The sequence below is a fragment of the Sipha flava genome, unplaced genomic scaffold (assembly GCF_003268045.1).
Source record: "Sipha flava isolate LNK unplaced genomic scaffold, YSA_version1 299_pilon_pilon, whole genome shotgun sequence".
NCBI classification, from domain to species: Eukaryota; Metazoa; Arthropoda; class Insecta; order Hemiptera; family Aphididae; genus Sipha; species Sipha flava.
Genome location: NW_020272971.1, coordinates 912176 through 930577, shown reverse-complemented (window position 1 = coordinate 930577; position 18402 = coordinate 912176). Strand labels below are relative to the sequence as shown.

Below are 18402 nucleotides of genomic sequence, written 5' to 3'. Positions count from 1 at the left end.
TTTTTTTTTTATTTAACATTTACATTTATTAATGACTTATTTATCTTACGACTTTTTATATTTTTAAATTAAATTTTTTTCACAGACAATCGAATCAACGAATAATAAATATTATGGTAAAATTGATGTTGTTTTCGTTTATCGATAATTTCGAACATACGACCTTTCGTACACAAAGTCTTTCGAACAGACAATCTTTCGTACACTTGAAATTCGGACATATGGCATTCGAACACATGATTTTCGAACATATGACACGCTACCCTAAGAATTACGTAGTTTACAGTTTACTGCGAAAGTTCAAATAATATTTTGCTAATGAATAGTACCTATTTTCTGGTATAAGATGAAATATACATTATTCAATTTTCAAAGCAGTTTTAAAATATTTCGTCATTCGTCAACAATATTTTGCAATACTTCAGTAATAAATAGAACTACAAAAAAATTGGGGGGTTTTAACCCCCAGGACACCACACTGCTTACAATACACCTACATAAGGGCGCTGCATTTTTATTTTCCCTGGGCGTCAAATTTATCAGATCCGGTTCTAATAATTGTACCTATACATATTAGTGTGTAATACTTAATTAATCATTCAATGCATTCGGATTCGATATATTTTTTGAAAAGTATTTATAATTTTATATATATATATATATATATATATATATTAATTATAACTACGCACACAATAGTTCTTATAGTCAAATAATATACATAATAATGTAATTATTTTTTCATAGCATCATTGTATATATATTATACACCATACTGACTGTAGTCTACAGATTTTGTTAGTGATTTTAGTCTCACCGTTTTCTGTAATAAATGAATTTGTAACGGCTGAGCAAAAATATAAATATAATTTATCGAAGAAACGTTATAATATTATTTGCATTGATTATTGATAACCCCGTCTGCATATTATCATTTATGTCTCACGGATAGTGTTTTTCTGTTAATTTTCTATTATTGGTCCGTACACTCGTTCTGAGATTCAGCGATTTCACTTCTGTTCCATCGCTGCGAACCAACTCGTTACTAACGGACTCACCATCTCGCTTCCTGTCCATTACCTCGTCGACAACTTCTTCTCCAAAGTCTTCTGTAATTTGATGTCCAATACTTTGTGTTGTCTCGTCGTAAATGTCTCCTTCTAAGTCTTCCGTCGCGCAGTATTCAACGTTCGGTGACGTCTCCTCAAAAACGTCTTCCCCTATCTCTTCTGAAACATGATGTTCGGAATTCTGTGGCATTTCATCACCTTCTGCAAAGAGCTGTTCAACTTATGGTATCATTTGATCGACAACTTCATGGTAGGATTCCTCTGAGCCGTATTCCAGCACTTTTTCAATGGTTTCCTTATCAGGTGAAAATTGATTCGATACTTCATCCCTCTGCAGCAACGCGAATATCTTACTAAGAATATCTTTTTTCCATTTTAAAAGCATTTTGTATACGTCCAATACCTGGTGCCAATTTTTTTCCAATGTAATATTATTGACCGTGTTGAAATTATATTTAATGCTAATCTGTAAGACAATAATTTAAACACTCATGAACTTATCAGTAGCACTGAAAACATAATGATTTTGGAGGAAGCAAGGAACATTATGACGACTGTAGTGAGCGTTTTTTCCCCGTTTTTTTTTATAAAAAAACAAAAATTATACCTATAAACATCAATTTAATTCTAATCATAAATAAATAATTTAAACATTTACTTTATTCACACTATTGTACCAAGAATAGTCTTCTCTTATTAATTGGCGGCCCATTTCAACTTTTTTCTAAAAGGGAAAAAAGAAAACATAAATCACAAATAATTAAATAATCATAGTTTTCAATATTGTTACAAATCGAAAGTTTTAAGAAATAAAACAAATATCAAAAATCAAAACGACCAACGCACATCATGTGAGAACACACAGATTTATTAGTCATTATTTTTATAATATCATTATTTTCGTTTTGTTTAATACAAAAGCATACGAACAACAATAAAAAAGTCGACTAATATTTAATTTAAAACGATTTGTTATTGTTATTCTAAAAACGAAAAAAATAGAACAATAGAATAATAGATAGAATAATAGTACCGAAATATAAGTACACCTCTTTTCAATGAACTAAAACAAGTTAAATGAGTTGATATGAAATTGAAGTACAATTTAATGGACACGCGGAAACACTGTTTTGTAACTTTGAAAAATGGAGTTCCGATATTTTATTAACATTATAATAATAATATATATTATAATATAATAATAATATAATAATAATAATAATAAATAATTAATATAATAATAATATATATATTATAATATAAATAATAAACCTTAGAAATAGACAGGACGAATAAAAATAAGAAAAAAAACCTAATTATTGCACAAAGATAACAAAATAATATCGTTATAAATAAATCGTTATTTTACATTTCATATGGACACTATTAAACAGTATTATTTTTTGAGACCACGTGCAACACCAGGTAACTACTACTCAGCGGTTACTACAAGATCGATGCGTACCTATGTAACGTAAACGTTATGAAATCAATAGAGTCTATACGCTTACTCCATTTGTTAGTTGGAGGGACTGCGTTGGAGAGACAACATCTTCTGTTTTCTTTCTTGCATCATGAGGAGCAGTTTATCTATATTGCAAATATGGTATTTCCGCAATCCCGTCACTTTCTGTTCTAGTGCTTCGATCGCTTTCTGAAACGGTTCCCGAACGATTATTAACGACACGCCGGCACCTAATTATTATTGTATAGCTACGGCGAAACGGAACAAAACCGAAATGTTTCCGTGTCATCGTTCGCCTATCGATTATTAAGCGATCGTTGAAATTACTAAGCCCGAGTCGTAAACTGAAATGGACACTCGTTTGGTTTAAACTCAACCAATCAATATCGTGTTTTTTTTTTAACAAAACTATTTGGGCGCATGAAATGGTAATCTACTGTAAAGCGTAGACAATTTTTACGATAATCAGCAATACTTACTTGCAACTCTTTGTCAACTCGTTGATTTGTGTTCATATTTATATTTATTTTCGACGTATGATTCAAAATCATAGTATCGATTATGGCCATTTTCATGTCGTCGATAAAACCCCAATCGGTTTCCCAATTGAATTTATTTGATATTTCGGTTATGAGGACCTCTTTGACACTGCTCATAACGCACTTTAATTTTTTCTCTCCGCGGACATGTCATAAACAGTTTTTTGTTCTTCATTGCACATATCCTTCAAGTCTTTTATTTATTTTTTGTATTCGACTGTACTTTTTTTTATTTGTAAAAAACCGTGCTTGTTACACAGAATAACATCTTCTAACGGTGCATAGATCAATATTCGATGTTTATTTATTTGCGCCGTCGTTTCGACGTCATTCAATTTCGATATTTTTTTAACCTACGTAATCATAATCAAAAGTTCAACACATTGGTGACGAAATATCATTACTAATGTATTGCGATCAAATCAATTTTTAGAAAGCCTAAGTGATAAAAACTGATATATAACGTATTACACACGTGTAGGCATAGTATTGCGTATAATCTCTCACTTGGTACGTTTTCAATTATGCCGTTTCCTGTTCCAATTTCTTGTCCACGACGTCCATCTCTTCGTAAGCATTGACTAATTTTTTATTCGACTGTTCCAATTCACTTTTTGTTTTCAGTATGGATTGTTCGAGTCCATGTCGTTTCGACCTCAACACAAAAGCCAATTCGTATAATTCTTGCTCTAAATCTTCCGGTTTTACGTTCTCATCGGACTCAACGAATTCATTTTCCACCACATTCGATTCCGCACTCTGATTTTCGAGCGCATCCTCTACGGACTTGCCATCGGACTCGCTATCGGAATCGTCCGACGAGGAAAACGAACTGGATTCTGAAACAGAAAATGTTCCATTCAGCACGACAATTTACCGCATTATACTCGTACGGCGACCCGAGTCAAGTCGTTACCGTCGTTGGCGTGGTGGACTTTCACTTTGGGCGGCTTGTACTTATTCATAAAGATTTTCAAGAGATACTTCTTAAAACTCATGTTCCGAATTTCCCCGTTAAACGTTTTAATAACCTCGTCCAGCTTGAATTTTTCGTCGTCGATCTTCTTGCTGTAATACCGTATGTCTTCCCGTGACGACATTATCTACCGAATCAAAAGAACCTAGTTATGATCGATATTCCGATATATTCTCAGAACGTTTGTGCAATGCGTTTTACCTCTTCCACTATGCTGTTCAGTTTCAGGACGTGCAGACTAGCGCCAGACTCGTATTCGTCCTCGACTAAATCAAAAACTCTCAGGATCATCATCCCATCTTTCAGCGACAGGGCGAATAAGTCGATAAACGTAACGGCGAGCAGCTGGTCTTCACGCATCTTCTGCGCCGTCGAAATCTGTTCATCGAACACGTTGACTTTCCACAACATAGACTCGTGCAAACACGCATGCCTGTATTCAATTGCTCCAGCAACTGGATCAAATTCGATTGCGTCCGCTGCGATTGGCTCAATTTAGTTACTTCTCGATCCGGCGACAAGTGCGTTGATTCCAAACGACAGATCGGTTCGAAATAGTCGATTAAATTTGACTAGAACAACAGCAATTAGTTAATATATAGAGCGGTTACAAAATAATTATCGGATTAACGTTGCACGAAAAATAAAAATTCGATATTCTACGTGTTTACACGACTGTCATTTAATTGTTTAGAATCTCATTTAAAAATCTCTTTTACGACAAATTTAGTTGCACACACTTTTTTTTACTCGCAGGACCGAAAGTACAATTGATTTACGTAATACCTTGTGCGATTAGAAGAATTGTATATGTGATCGCAAAATAAAATCGTTGTTCTAGATCAGCGCTTCTCGATACAATGTACGCGAAACTTAGGTGACTCACACAAAGATACGTGAGGGCACTCAGGGAAAAAAAAAAAGATGATGGCGGAAAATTTAAAAATCAATGTATTTGAATTAATAAATAATTTATGAAGTATTTGATAACGAGCACTGTATGTGCGGAAAGTCTTTTCACGTCATACATACACGTTCATTAAAAACAAACATCGTTATAGACTTTTTGTGAGTATACTAATCATCTGTGGAACCAGATTTCAAAAATTAAGTATTACCAAACAATCTCAAGATTCACAATAAAAATTTAATTGTAAAATGTACATTACATTTTTTTTTAATACATTATACAATGCATACTGATTAAAATAAATACTTCATAATTAAATATTTTCCAACAAAACTGATCTTGTAATTTCTTATCAATCAAATTGACCATTGGAGGTACGTAAAACAATGGCAAGAGGTCAAGGAGTGAATGAAAAAAAAGGATGAGAGACGCTGTTCTAGATCAAATGTACATGTAAACGGACTAAAAAAATAATAGTGTACATTCTCTATAATCTTTGTAATATTATTTAAAAAAACCATCGATTATGTCTTTTGTTTCTTATGCCATATTAAGTTGTAAAACTCGTTAAATTTAAATAAAATTAATTGATGAATTGGAAAATTACGAAAAACAAATAACCTTTTTTCGATCCTGTGGGCTCTTCAATTTTTCGACGGATTACATCAATTGCTAACTAGACAACGGAAAACCTAGCTAAATGTTGTATTCGATTTAAGTTCATATTCACGTATTTTAATTGAATTAATCGGTAGGGTCTGATTAATATCTTAAAATAATTATAAGGAAAATCGAAATTATGTCAAAATACTTTATAAGTAGATACCCGCAGTTTTTAATTGAACGTGGGTCAGCCGGTGGGTTTTTTCAACATGTCTTCTGCAAAATGTGCGTCGACTTTCCGGACGGTTTTTTATTAGTATTATAATTATTATTATCGATATGCAATTGTTTATAGTGAATTAATAATAACAATAACTATAATCATAATAATAGTAATAATAATAATAAAATTAATAACAATTATGGGTTGAATAATTAATATTTTCCTAAGAATAATTTACTAGAATCAGTGGCGCACGCATGGGGGGGTTTAAGGGGTTTTAACCCCCCCCCTAAATTTTCTCCGATGTCTAAGTTAAAATTTACAAATTTTACAAGTTTGAAATATGAAGATCTAGTATTGAATACCTAGCATCATTGATTATAGAATAGTCTATTCTATTATCAATGCTATTATTTAAGTCAAAATATATTAAAGATTTGCATAATTTTGTTAATTGTAAAATGTGTTATATTTTTACCTTGAGAATATTTAGTCTATTTTTCATATTTTTAATATATTCAATTATTGTTCATAATAAAGCACATTTTATGAATTTCTGGAGTTGTGATTTTTTCTCGGAAAACAAATTTGATTGTTATATTTATATTCCTATGTATGGAATTGTTATCCATTTTTTTCCATTTAAATAATTTATCTTTTACTAAGGAATGGTGCATACAAGTTATTCATTGTTTTTATTTAACTATTTTGTTTTTTATATTTTAATAATTTACCTGTTACCAAAGGAATGACCCATAACAGTAATTTAATGTTATCATTGAACTATTTAAGAATAAAAAAAAATCATATTATCACATATTTACAAGTTTAAGAAATATTTAGAGAATATTTTAGGGTTTTTTTAGAGCATATTAGCATCATATATGAAGCTTTTAAGAACCTAAAAATCAGCTCTTTAGTTATGTCCAACTAACTATGTCAACACAATACATAATGGATTATTTTAAGTTATTCACGCTAAAAACTACTGGAAATGATTCTTAGAAACCAGTATTTATTTACGTCCCAACCGGGAATTGAAAAAATACCGGAATAGTAGAGTGAAAAATGGTATGTCTTGATAAAATTGGGATGAATTCAACCCTTTGCCACAGGAATGGATACTAAAAAGTTCAAGAATATGTTTGAAAATTCATAATGCGGTATACATTTAGGTTTATTACACATAGTAAAATTTCTTCCTTTAACATTCTATTGATTCGTAAATTTGCTCAAAAAATGTCTCATCAAATATTTTCTTAATAAACTATATAAGCCATTTTCTCTAGAAAATAATCTATAGAGAAACGCTTAAGTTTTTCATTTTCAGATCTAAATAGAAGTGATACATAATTTTTTTCACAATTATTGTCCAATATGAAAATATTATTTTAAATTCAATATATTAAGTAAAATACACACCTACGTCCTACAGATACACAATTCAAATGTTTTAATCAGACAGTTCAAGTCTGTATGAATATATTCATTTGAAAATAAATAACAAAAAGTTTGAAATAAATTATACAAATAAATAAATATGTATATATATATAATCTACTTAAAAATAAAAATGTATGATCTAAAAGTACAACTCTCAAATATCTTAATGGTTAATATGATTTTATACAAAACTTAAAATAATATTATTAAATTTTGTTCAATTAAAACAAATGTAAAATGTAATGTTTTGTGTTCAATAGGTGAATTATAAATAAGTATATATAAGTTATATATAAATATTTATATTTGTATATAATACATTTTTTTTTAAAATAATTAATAATCTAGAATATATTAAATTTATGAAAGTAGAATATTACACAATTTACGTACATACAACATAAAACATATTGATAAACATAAAAAAAACAATTAAAATATTTTACTACATAATAATACAAGTATAATATTAAATGTGTTCAGAAAAATATTTATTTTTACATTAAACATTACATAAAGAGACCCTTCCATGTTGTTTGTTTAATTAAATGGAGAAAAAATATATTTATAAAAAATTTAGCACTACAAATGAAAGTTAGACTAGGAGTCTATACACATATAGAGGCATTATAATTCAATAATTTCAATAATACAAGAAAAAAAAATAAAACTCTTTAGATGTATTTGAAATGAAAAAATAAATTAACATAATCAAATACCTCAACACTAATAAAATTGTACACTACTTAACACCCTCAGATCTTCATTAATAATAACATGGTCTCTTGTCAGTGATATAATCAAAAGGTTTTATTTCATGTGTTAAAATTAGAATGAGTTATAAAAAGAAATGGTTTCATTACAATGGCAATAATTTTTGATTATAATATTATATAATAGCGATTTGGAGTATCTGCATATATTGATGTTACTGCCATCTTAAGGTTAAATTCAAAAGAAAACGATGGTAATATACGAAAATAATTGTAAAGATGTAGGTGGCAGTCAAGAAGAAAAGGGGATAATTGAGTAAAAAATAATAATGTGGGGGGATGACAAACAAGAGATCATCATGTATCAAAGTCGTCTTCCTGTTGACTGGAGAAGTACGACACGAGGCCGCCGAATTCGCTGTCACCGGAAATCACAACCGATTGCTGTTGAGTAACAGGAGGCGGCAATGGTTGCATTGGAAGATGTTCATGGGACGGCGGCGGTGCCACGACCACGTTCCTGAAGGAGACTGTGGGCGGCAGGGGAGATGGTAGTGGCGTTCCGGTGGCCGCGTAGTCTATGGGATACTGCGAATAAGTGGCCCGCGACTGCTGCGGAGGCGGTGGCACCGACTGGTACAACTGACGCACCTGTGGCGCTACGTACCCCGTAGGGGCCATTTTGTTGGGCACGCGGTATTGCGCGGGGAAACAGCCGGGTGGCGGCACGCCGGCCATGGGTTTGAACCCGGCCGCCCCCACTGCAGCAGCAACAACGGGCGGTCTGTTGAACGCGGCCTGATGTACCGGTTGTGACGGTGGTACAACGGTGGACGCAACCACTTTGGTCGCGTCCGAAGGATACGGGTAGCCACCGCCGCCATAGTCGACCGACGGGTTCGGCAACGGTGATTCGTTCAATTGGTGTGGAGACGGTCGTTTACGCTTGTCCGCCGGATCGACCGGAGGCAGTGGCGTCGGTGCTAGGACGCTGGTCCGAACCGTCGTGGCTCCAGCGGCTAGCGGCAACAGCCGTTGTTGCGCGTAGTCCGCGGCGGCTGTCGGCGGCACGGTGGACACCAACGGAGGAGGGGGCAGTTCTCTAATGACTGATTGCGCAACGGCAGCTGCTGCGGATGTCGGTAACTTTTCGGCCACTTGCTGGACCGCCGCTGGTTTCGAATCGCTTACTTTTTGTTCCTCATCGTCGCCTTCTTCCTCGTCCGCGACTTCCTCCTCCTCCTCTTCTTCTTCTCCTTCTTCTTCTTCTTCTTCTGCATCCTCGTCGTCATCCTTTTCATCGTTGCTAGCCATCGCGTCTTCTTCGTCCACCTCCAAGTGATGGTCGTCATTCTCGGCCGCTAGTTCTTCGTCGTTTAATACGTACTCATCTTCTTCGTCACTCATCACTTTACGCTTTTTCGTTTGCACTTCCTACGAACAAAAAAAACATTATATTTTAACTAGAGGAGATATTTTAGTCATATGAAAGTACAACAATGGTATGATCGTACCTCTTCAGATTCGTCGGATTCGGCGTAAGTAATCTGCCGTCCCCTAGTCCTTCGTTTAGATTGGCCATATGAATCTGAATCCGACTCCATGCCATACTTGATCTGAAAAGAACAATATTAATAAAACTACATTTAAATACACACTCTAAATACAAAATGGTATTTAGATTACCTTATATTTTTTAGACTTTTGTACACTATCGTTTGAGTTACGTTGTCTTTTCGATCCTTTGTGCGATTTAAATGATAATGATGAAGACGAAGGAATGTTTGCACGTTTATTCTTCCTTTTCCCCCACGTGAAGTCTTCTCCTTCACTATTTGAAGATTCTGACCAGGGTCTTGATCTCTTTTTATTTGGACGTTTATCACCATCTTCACTTGAATCGTCATTTACTATAATTATACGCGACAAATGATACAGTAAAGTTTTAAATATACATGTATCAAATAAAACTTTGATTGTGCAATAAGGTTAAGTTTGCTTTGCGCTCTTGATGAAAAAGGTACATATTAATGCCTTAATAGCACATATTATAAAGGCGTATATGATATATATTAATTATATTATATCATGTTATATTTATTATAGAAATTATATATAGTTATTTAAATTAAATATAAATTATCATAACTAAAAATGACTTACTGAAGTCAGGGTCGACCACTGTTTTTCGATTTCGTACAGACCGTCTTGTTGGTTGTGCTCGATTCTGGACAGAGTCGTCACTGTATTCACTGAACTCTTCCTCGTAATCATCATCACCATCACTAAAATAAATTTAAGTTTTTGTTGTATAAAAATAAATTAAATAATGTTATAAGACATACGAAGGCCCTTTGAAATCTTCATCCGATCCATCATCTGAACTGATATCTAAGTTGGTAAGTTTTTTAGATTTCTTTCGTCCCCTTAAATGCAATAATGCTGGTGCAATCGGTGAGTCATCTCTGTTTTTGTTATCATCTACATTTTCAGAATCTGTATTTTCATCGTTATCATTTTTGTCTGCTTTGGCTTCTATAGACTTCTTTGTAACAGATTCGTTAACACCAGTCTCTTCCTGAAATAATTAAAATAATTAATAAACACTAAAAATTGTGTTCATATGTTATTCTGCATTTTATTACTTACTAATATTGCTTCATTAATCATATCATCATAGTCATTAAAACGATAGCTAACATTAGTTTGGCGTCGAGCTCTCAACTGGTATAATGGTTCTGAATCATAAGATTCTGATTCCGATTCTTCTTCATCTTCTTCTGAAGAATCATGTACTGTAGGCAGTTTTGGAGTTTTAACTTCTTCTGTTTTAGAAGATATTACATTTTGCAGGCTTATTCCCACATATGCCAAACGTTTCCGTCTTAATTCTTCATTTTCACGTTTTTTAGATTCTTCATCGTATTTTTTTAAAACTTCTTTTAAAGAATCTAATAGAGAGCTCTATAGGAAAAGTAAAATTGGGAAGTTATGACAAAATAGTAAAGAATATTCAAATAATTGAGAATGAAAAATAATGAGAAAGTTAAATATAAATATACTAACATGTCGGCAAGTAGGACAATACCAATCTCCATCTGGGATCACCATGAGAGGAGGACGGAGGCAAGAAGCGTGCCATCCTTGATTACAAGTATCACACAACAGAATCCATTCAGGTTGATCACTTTTTTTGCAGTTTTGACATGGCATATCATCTTTCAACTCTTCATCTTGGTCTGTAAATCAGAACAACAAAAAAAAAACAGCATTAATAATATTTTTATTATTTACATCTATTATGTAATCGAATAACTATTAACTTATAATATTAACCTTTTTTTATGAGCAGTTCTTGCTCTTTTTTCGGGCAAATAATTTTCATCTTCATTAATATCTGACTCTGGAGAGAACTCATGATCTGATATATTTGGTTCAATTCCAGGTCTAAGAATTTCATCCTCTTCTTCATGGTCATAATCTTCAAATAGTTCTACGTTGTTTTCAGACGAACTAAACATTTTATTTAATAAAAATGTATAAGCTTAAATAATTCAAAATAACGGTTTGCTAAAATTATAAAGAAAATATATAGAATAATGCTGCTAAACATTACCGGGAGAAATTATTCGATTTAAATAAAAATCAAAGATTATTGCATCTAAAAAAATATTTTTAAGGTAGATTAATGTAACATAATATATAAAAATTGAATATATTAAATGAGAAAATCACAAATAGTTATTATTTTACATCAAAAATATAAAAACAAAACCTATAAAAAATATTTTTAAAAAAAATGATAACATTCAATATATATGAAATTTTGTTAGAATATAAACTTACAATTTTTCAGAAATATAAATTGAACTGATCTAAATTTTAACACAATAAATTAAGTGAGAATTAACATTGCTTAAGATTGTTAATCCAAAGTTAGTAATCTAAGAAAAGCAGTATAAATTTTAAAATGTAATATTATTTTGATTTAGTTTTAAGTTTTGCATTCATTAAACACAACTACTGGGATATATGATAAATGAGTTGTTTAAATTAGTTTTTGTGATAAATTATCCATTTAAAACTTAGTAGCATAAGACTTTTAGCACAAATTAACTATTTTAAAGTGTTTATAGAAAAGTTATTTTTAAAGATTGCTTTACATTATAAGATAAACTAAAAAATGTTTGTACTTAAAAATAAATTTATATTTTCTATTAAATGATGTTATATACCTTGATTCAGAATCTACATTCCATGGATTTACCATGTTTATTTTTTTCAAAGAATCAGGTTTTCCTTTTCGTTTTCTTTTCTTATACTTTTTAGAAATAGGATCCTCTTCATCATCATCAGATTCTTCAGCAGTTTCCATCTATACAATATACAATTTGTAGCACAAGATATTATTTATTGACAATTTATGCACTTGCTTTACCTTTTTGGTAGGTGTAGATACTTTTTTAACACCTTTATCTTTTTTCTTTGAAATCTTCACAGGTATATCAATGTCATCATATTGTGTTGAAGGTATAAATTGTTCTTTAATTTTGATTTCAGCAATACGCCTTGATCGACGAACATTATCATCGCTAGCTGGTTCTGGAAACACTGTCACTTCTTCTGCTATGGTGACAACTATAAACATTTTTAAACATTAAAAAAAAAAAGCTACTAAGAATTTTTTTTTTGCATATGACTACTAAGAATTTAAGATTATATTATACCAAAAGTATCACCTTTTTTTTTGCCGAGGTTTATATGGTTTTTTAATTTTTTCTTCGTTATTACTTGTAGATTCCTGCTTAACTGTAGTATTTTTTTTAGTCCTTCCTCTTTTCCCTAATAAACAACTTATTTTAAATTTTTTTTTTCTTTTATCATGAAAACTATCATTATACTTAAAGATAATAAAATAACAGAAATTTAGAGTATTTAATATTTATTGTTGATTTGAAATGGATACCTTTTTTTCTACCAGGTCTTCCTTTTTTTTTTGGGTGTTTCTTCTAAATCTTCTTCTCCACTTTTTTTCTCATTTTCTTCAACAGTCTTATCTATCATTCCACTATCATCAAGCTCTTCTTTAACTAGATTTTTAGAAATATATATTTATTATTATGTTAGATTATTACAAAATGTATATATTGAGCATGAAACAGTAAATATTATAACATAAATTATAAATATTAATCGATTAACTATTAGTACTACTAGTACTTACAACTTTCAATAAATGTATCTTCATTTGGGTCACCTGCACTTTCATACATATCTTCATAAACTGGAGAAGAATCTATTTCAGATGTTTGCAATGTATTATTATCAATTGGATCTAGAATAAATAATAATTCATAATAAAAATTTAGTGATATAATGAACTATTCAATTGTCAAACCTGAAATATGTACTAATTTAAAAACATAAATTTATATTATGTATATAATTGTATTTACACCCATATTACGTCCAACATAATTTAATACTATTATCTTAATGTAAAGCTTTCAAAATGTACAGATGACTAGTATGTAAGCTCAATATATACTATTAGGTATATTATTGAGGCATTCAATTAAATAATAATATTTTAAAAATTTAGAAAATCTGAAGCTCAGTAGAAAAAAAAATTGGTTTGATTCAAGTTTGACCTTAATAATCAGGATTTTTAAAATTATTAATAAATGAATATATTTTTATTTTATGTTAAATTTATAATTTCATTTATAATGCCTCGTTCAACTTACCATTATCTTTTTTATTTATTTTGCATTCTTGATTAATATCTTCATCAAAATTGTCATTGTTTTTTGAATTATCATCATTTTTTATAGATTCAGTCATACAATTTTCTAAATTAAATATATTTTAAATAATAAATTAATCATAAAACCATTATATGTGCTATTCTAAGCCATTATATTAAGTTTAAACATTCAATTATAAAAATAATACAAAACTTACCACCTTGTACAATTTCATTAGCATTATTTTCATCCATTTCTACTGCCAATATACTTTTCTGTACAGACACGTTAGGAGGAAAATTATCTTTTTTATAGGATTCATTTTTTGGTTCTTCTTCATAACTAACATCAGTTTTATGTTCAGTACTTATTAATTTAGTTTTATCTCTTTTACTACTATTATGTTTAATTTTACCAACAGTTGGTATAATTTTATCTTCCATTGAAATGGTGGGGATTTCATCATGAAATTTATGATTTTCTGATGCTATATTAGTTGAATTATTTTTTTTTTGAACTTTTGGGTTAGCAAGTACAATTTTATTTTTGTTCTCAATAAATTCACTATTATTTTTTTCAACAGTTGAATCCAAATTTTTTGTTTTTAATTCTTTAATGTTTTTCTCAGATTTAACCATGCAAACATTGTCTTTTTCAACTTCAAAATTAGATGATTCAGGTTGATTTTCTAATTTAAACTCTTCCATAAAGTTTTTTTTATGGCTTGGGCATTCTGATATATCCTTAATTTCAACAGATTTTTGCAATATTTTATCCAAACTGTGTTTATTGTTAAAAATATTTTGCGTTATATTTGCAACAGATTCAGTTTTTTCTTGAATACTTGCACCATTATTATTTTTATTCTTAATTTGATAATATTCTTGTTTATTTATTTCCATATTACAAGTATTAATTGATTGTTTTGTTACAATAGTATCATCAACCGATTTATTAGTTTCAATAATGTTACTTATATTATGCAAGGTCAAATTTGGTTTTTTATAATTTTGTTCATCATCTATTTGTTTAGAAGTAGTAGGATATAGATTAACATTATCAATTAAAGTTTGATCGTCTGCTTTACTATTCACATTTTCGCCACTACACTCAATTTCACTTTTAATTGAGTTTTCACTTTCAGTGTGTAGATTTACATCATGTTTTAAATAAGTAGCATTTGTATTCAAATCATCAATCGTTTGAATATCTTCATCGACATTTTTTGTTATTTGTGTATTAGATTCATTACTTTGAACTTCTAAGCTCACAATTTCTTTATTATTATCATTTATATTAAATTCATTAGCCGATATTTTATTATCTATTATAACATTTAAATTACCTTCATTTGAAAACTCTATATTATCCAATGTGCTTGAATTTTGTTCAACTGTATCAATATTCTGTTCATTAATATCAATACATTGATTTGCAGTACTTAAAAGTGATTTAATAGGATTAACATTATCACAGTTTTTAACAACTTTTTCTATTTTATCACTTGGACTGCCATCACTGGTTGATTGTTTATTAGTTTTTATGGGACTCTCATGAATATGTACATCAGTGTTATCTTCTAATTTAGTTACGAGCTGTTGATCATTTTCTAATTGCTGTTCAGTTTCTTCTTTTCTATTTTCTAGTGATTTAATACCAAAGATTTCTTGGTTTACAGAATGTACATCCACATTAGTAACCGAATTAGCATGTGTTAACTGTATGCCACTTTGATAATCATTATTTTTACATTCAATTTTTTCATTTTCCTCATATTTATTCACAATGTTATTTTGTTCGGTTTCATCAAAAGTAATTGATTTATCATTACAACTAGATTTTAAAACTGGTATATTACTATTTACAATGTGAGCATCATCTTTTACGGTGAACTCAGATTTTGTAAAAACTTCATTAGCTTTTCGTTCTGTGATTTGCACTTCTTCTTCATGTACTTTTATATTAAATACCGATTGTTTTGAAGTTTTGTTGACAGATAAATCCTCTGTACTTTTACTACTACATCCTTTATCTAATGATTCAATGCTATTCATTGTAGTAGAATCAACAACTTTATCCATTTTTTCATTCTTTGTAAGATCTTTGTTTAATTTTATATTTTTTTCAAGATCTACTTCCAATGTTTTATTTACTACAAGTTCTTCATTTATTTTTTCATTTATTGCATGTTCATCGACTAAGTTTTTATTTGCTATACATTTTTCATTTAATTTTTTATTTATTGCAACTTCTTCATCTAATTTTTTATTTACTGTAAATTCTTCATCTAATTTTTCATTTACTGTAAATTCTTCATTTAATTTTTCGTTTACTGTAAATTTTTCATCTAATTTTTTATTTGTTGTAAGATCTTCATCTAATTTTTTATTTGTTGTAAGATCTTCATATAATTTTTTATCTGTTGTAAGATCTTCATTTAATTTATTATTTGTTGTAAGATCTTCATAGTTTTCTTTTGATGAACTACCTTCAAATTTTTCTTTAATGAGTTGAGAATTCTCTCCATTAGAAACATTATTAAAACATGGTACAGAATCATCACCAAAAAAAAACCCTGTCTTAGGCACAGAAATGTCTTCTTTGACTTCTTTAGAAGAACTGCAAATAGTTTCAATAGTCCATAGTTTTGGTTTTTTCACATCTTCATTTTTCAAAGTCTCATTTTGAGTATTTGTTTCATCAGGATTACCAGTATCACATTCAAGTCCTGAACCTTCTCCCTTCACAATCATAACTGATTCTTCAATAACATCTCCAACAATAGGAATATTGATTTTGTCAAGAGATTTATCTTCATCAGTTTCTCTTTTTAAATCAATAGGTTTTTCAAGAGAATATTCTCTTGGATCAAATATATTAATATCTGATTTAAAATCAGAAGAATCATTAATACTACATTCATCTTCATTTTCAATTACTGGAGATGTTGTAAGTGATGTATCTTTAATACCAGAAAGTTCATTTATAAGATTCACTAATGTACTTCTATCCCTAAAAAATATAAAAGTTTGTTTAAATAACTATTGAAGACAATTTAAAAATATTTTATACTTTGCCACCATTTTCCATGAATCTTCATCAATGTCATCTTTATAAACTCGAATATTATATGATCGATCAAACTGTACCCAATATGCTGCACCTGATTTATCCCAACCTAATGGTTGAGAACGGAGCATAGAGCTTTCATATTTATTTATTTCAGCCTTAAATTTAACATTATGGTCAAATTGTACTTCAATTAGAGCCTGTAGAAAATTTTTTATTATAATATAACAAAATATGATATCAAAAATATATAATGAACTTACTTTTAAAATTCTTAACTTTAGTTGCACAGAAATTCCTTTGTATCCATAATGTTCTAATTTCCAACATTCTGGTACTGAATATCCTTGACAAAATTTTAGGATTGCTTTTTCCCATTTATCTAGATACACAATTTTTTTGCTTTTACGCAATAATTTTACATGCAAGTTGATCAGTGTTTCTGGAACTGAAAATAACATATTTTTTTTTTTTTTATAAAAATATATTAATATTTATAGTTCACAAAAATAAACTAAATTATTTAGATTTTATTTAATTAATATACAAAAAAAAAACTATTTTTTTAATTACAGGAAAACAACTGATTTGTAAAATTATAACACATTGAAATTTTGTTACAAGTAATTGTTTTAACTATAAAATAAAAAATATTTGAAAAGTATTAAAACTTTAAAGAACACAAGTCATATAAAGATACCTTATGGTTTTAAATTTAAGCAATCTAAATAATTTTAATTGATGAAAAGTAAAGAATAATTAATTTAAAGTTCCTAATGGATACATTTTTGGTCTAGTAATACTTTACTAGAATTATAACTATTTATTATTGTTCAAAATAACTCAAAAATTTATCATTAAATTGAAACAAATAATCACATTTTCAAATCAATCAAAAAAATATACTTTCTTGATGTTTTGAAATCAATGGAACAATACAAAGCTGTATTTTTTAGAATTAATGAAACATATGTTATTTGTAAATTTAACTAAACATAAAATTGTAAGAAATGTATAATAAAGCAATTTAAAAAAAAAACTACACATTTACTTCTACACCCAATCACATAATAAATGCGACCCACCAAAAACTTACTCAACCATAAGGGAACAGAGTAAACTCAACTTAATTTCTACAGTTGCATCTAAGGGCTTTACTATATAAGTGTAAATAATCTGGTGGACATGGTTATTTAGATTTGACATGGAGCGTTGGGTCATAATTGTAAAACATAACACAGCGTTTAATGGCCGAAGTTCTAGATGGGTATATTTTCTATATATATATATATATATATATGGGGATCAAGTTGGCCGTGCGTTACCTTCGTCGGTCTTCTCTAGCATTTCTTGAAGTTCTTGGAACGTGGGAATGGTGACACCACAACTGTCCCCGAAACGTTCGCAGAAAGCAAATATCACTGCGAAATTGGGATCCGACGCGCACACGTCCTGTGCGTCAGCAATCGGCGGCGGTGAGGTCATCGTGTGTTCGGGCATTTCATGGGATAATCTATGTCGGTACTGTCACATCGTTCGCACTTCCGAATGGATATTTTGAATTTTCGCAAATCGAAATCAAAACATAAATAAAAAACAAAACAAAATACCTATCACGAATGGGTCGCCACCATTTTGATATCC

At 29.8% G+C, this 18402-nt stretch overlaps 1 protein-coding gene across 1 annotated transcript; it reads right to left on the bottom strand.

Moving 5' to 3' along the window:
- Window positions 1-7944: 7944 nt before the first annotated feature.
- LOC112685987 (remodeling and spacing factor 1) lies at window positions 7945-18402 on the bottom strand. The gene is given in 20 exon segments (XM_025558065.1): window positions 7945-9376; window positions 9457-9558; window positions 9629-9852; window positions 10106-10227; window positions 10288-10520; window positions 10592-10906; window positions 11009-11183; window positions 11282-11455; window positions 12178-12317; window positions 12381-12582; window positions 12685-12784; window positions 12909-12942; window positions 12944-13032; window positions 13167-13277; window positions 13690-13794; window positions 13907-15758; window positions 16032-16701; window positions 16762-16958; window positions 17022-17206; window positions 18084-18402. Coding segments are annotated over 20 exon segments (6282 nt in total). The 5' UTR covers window positions 18259-18402; the 3' UTR covers window positions 7945-8299.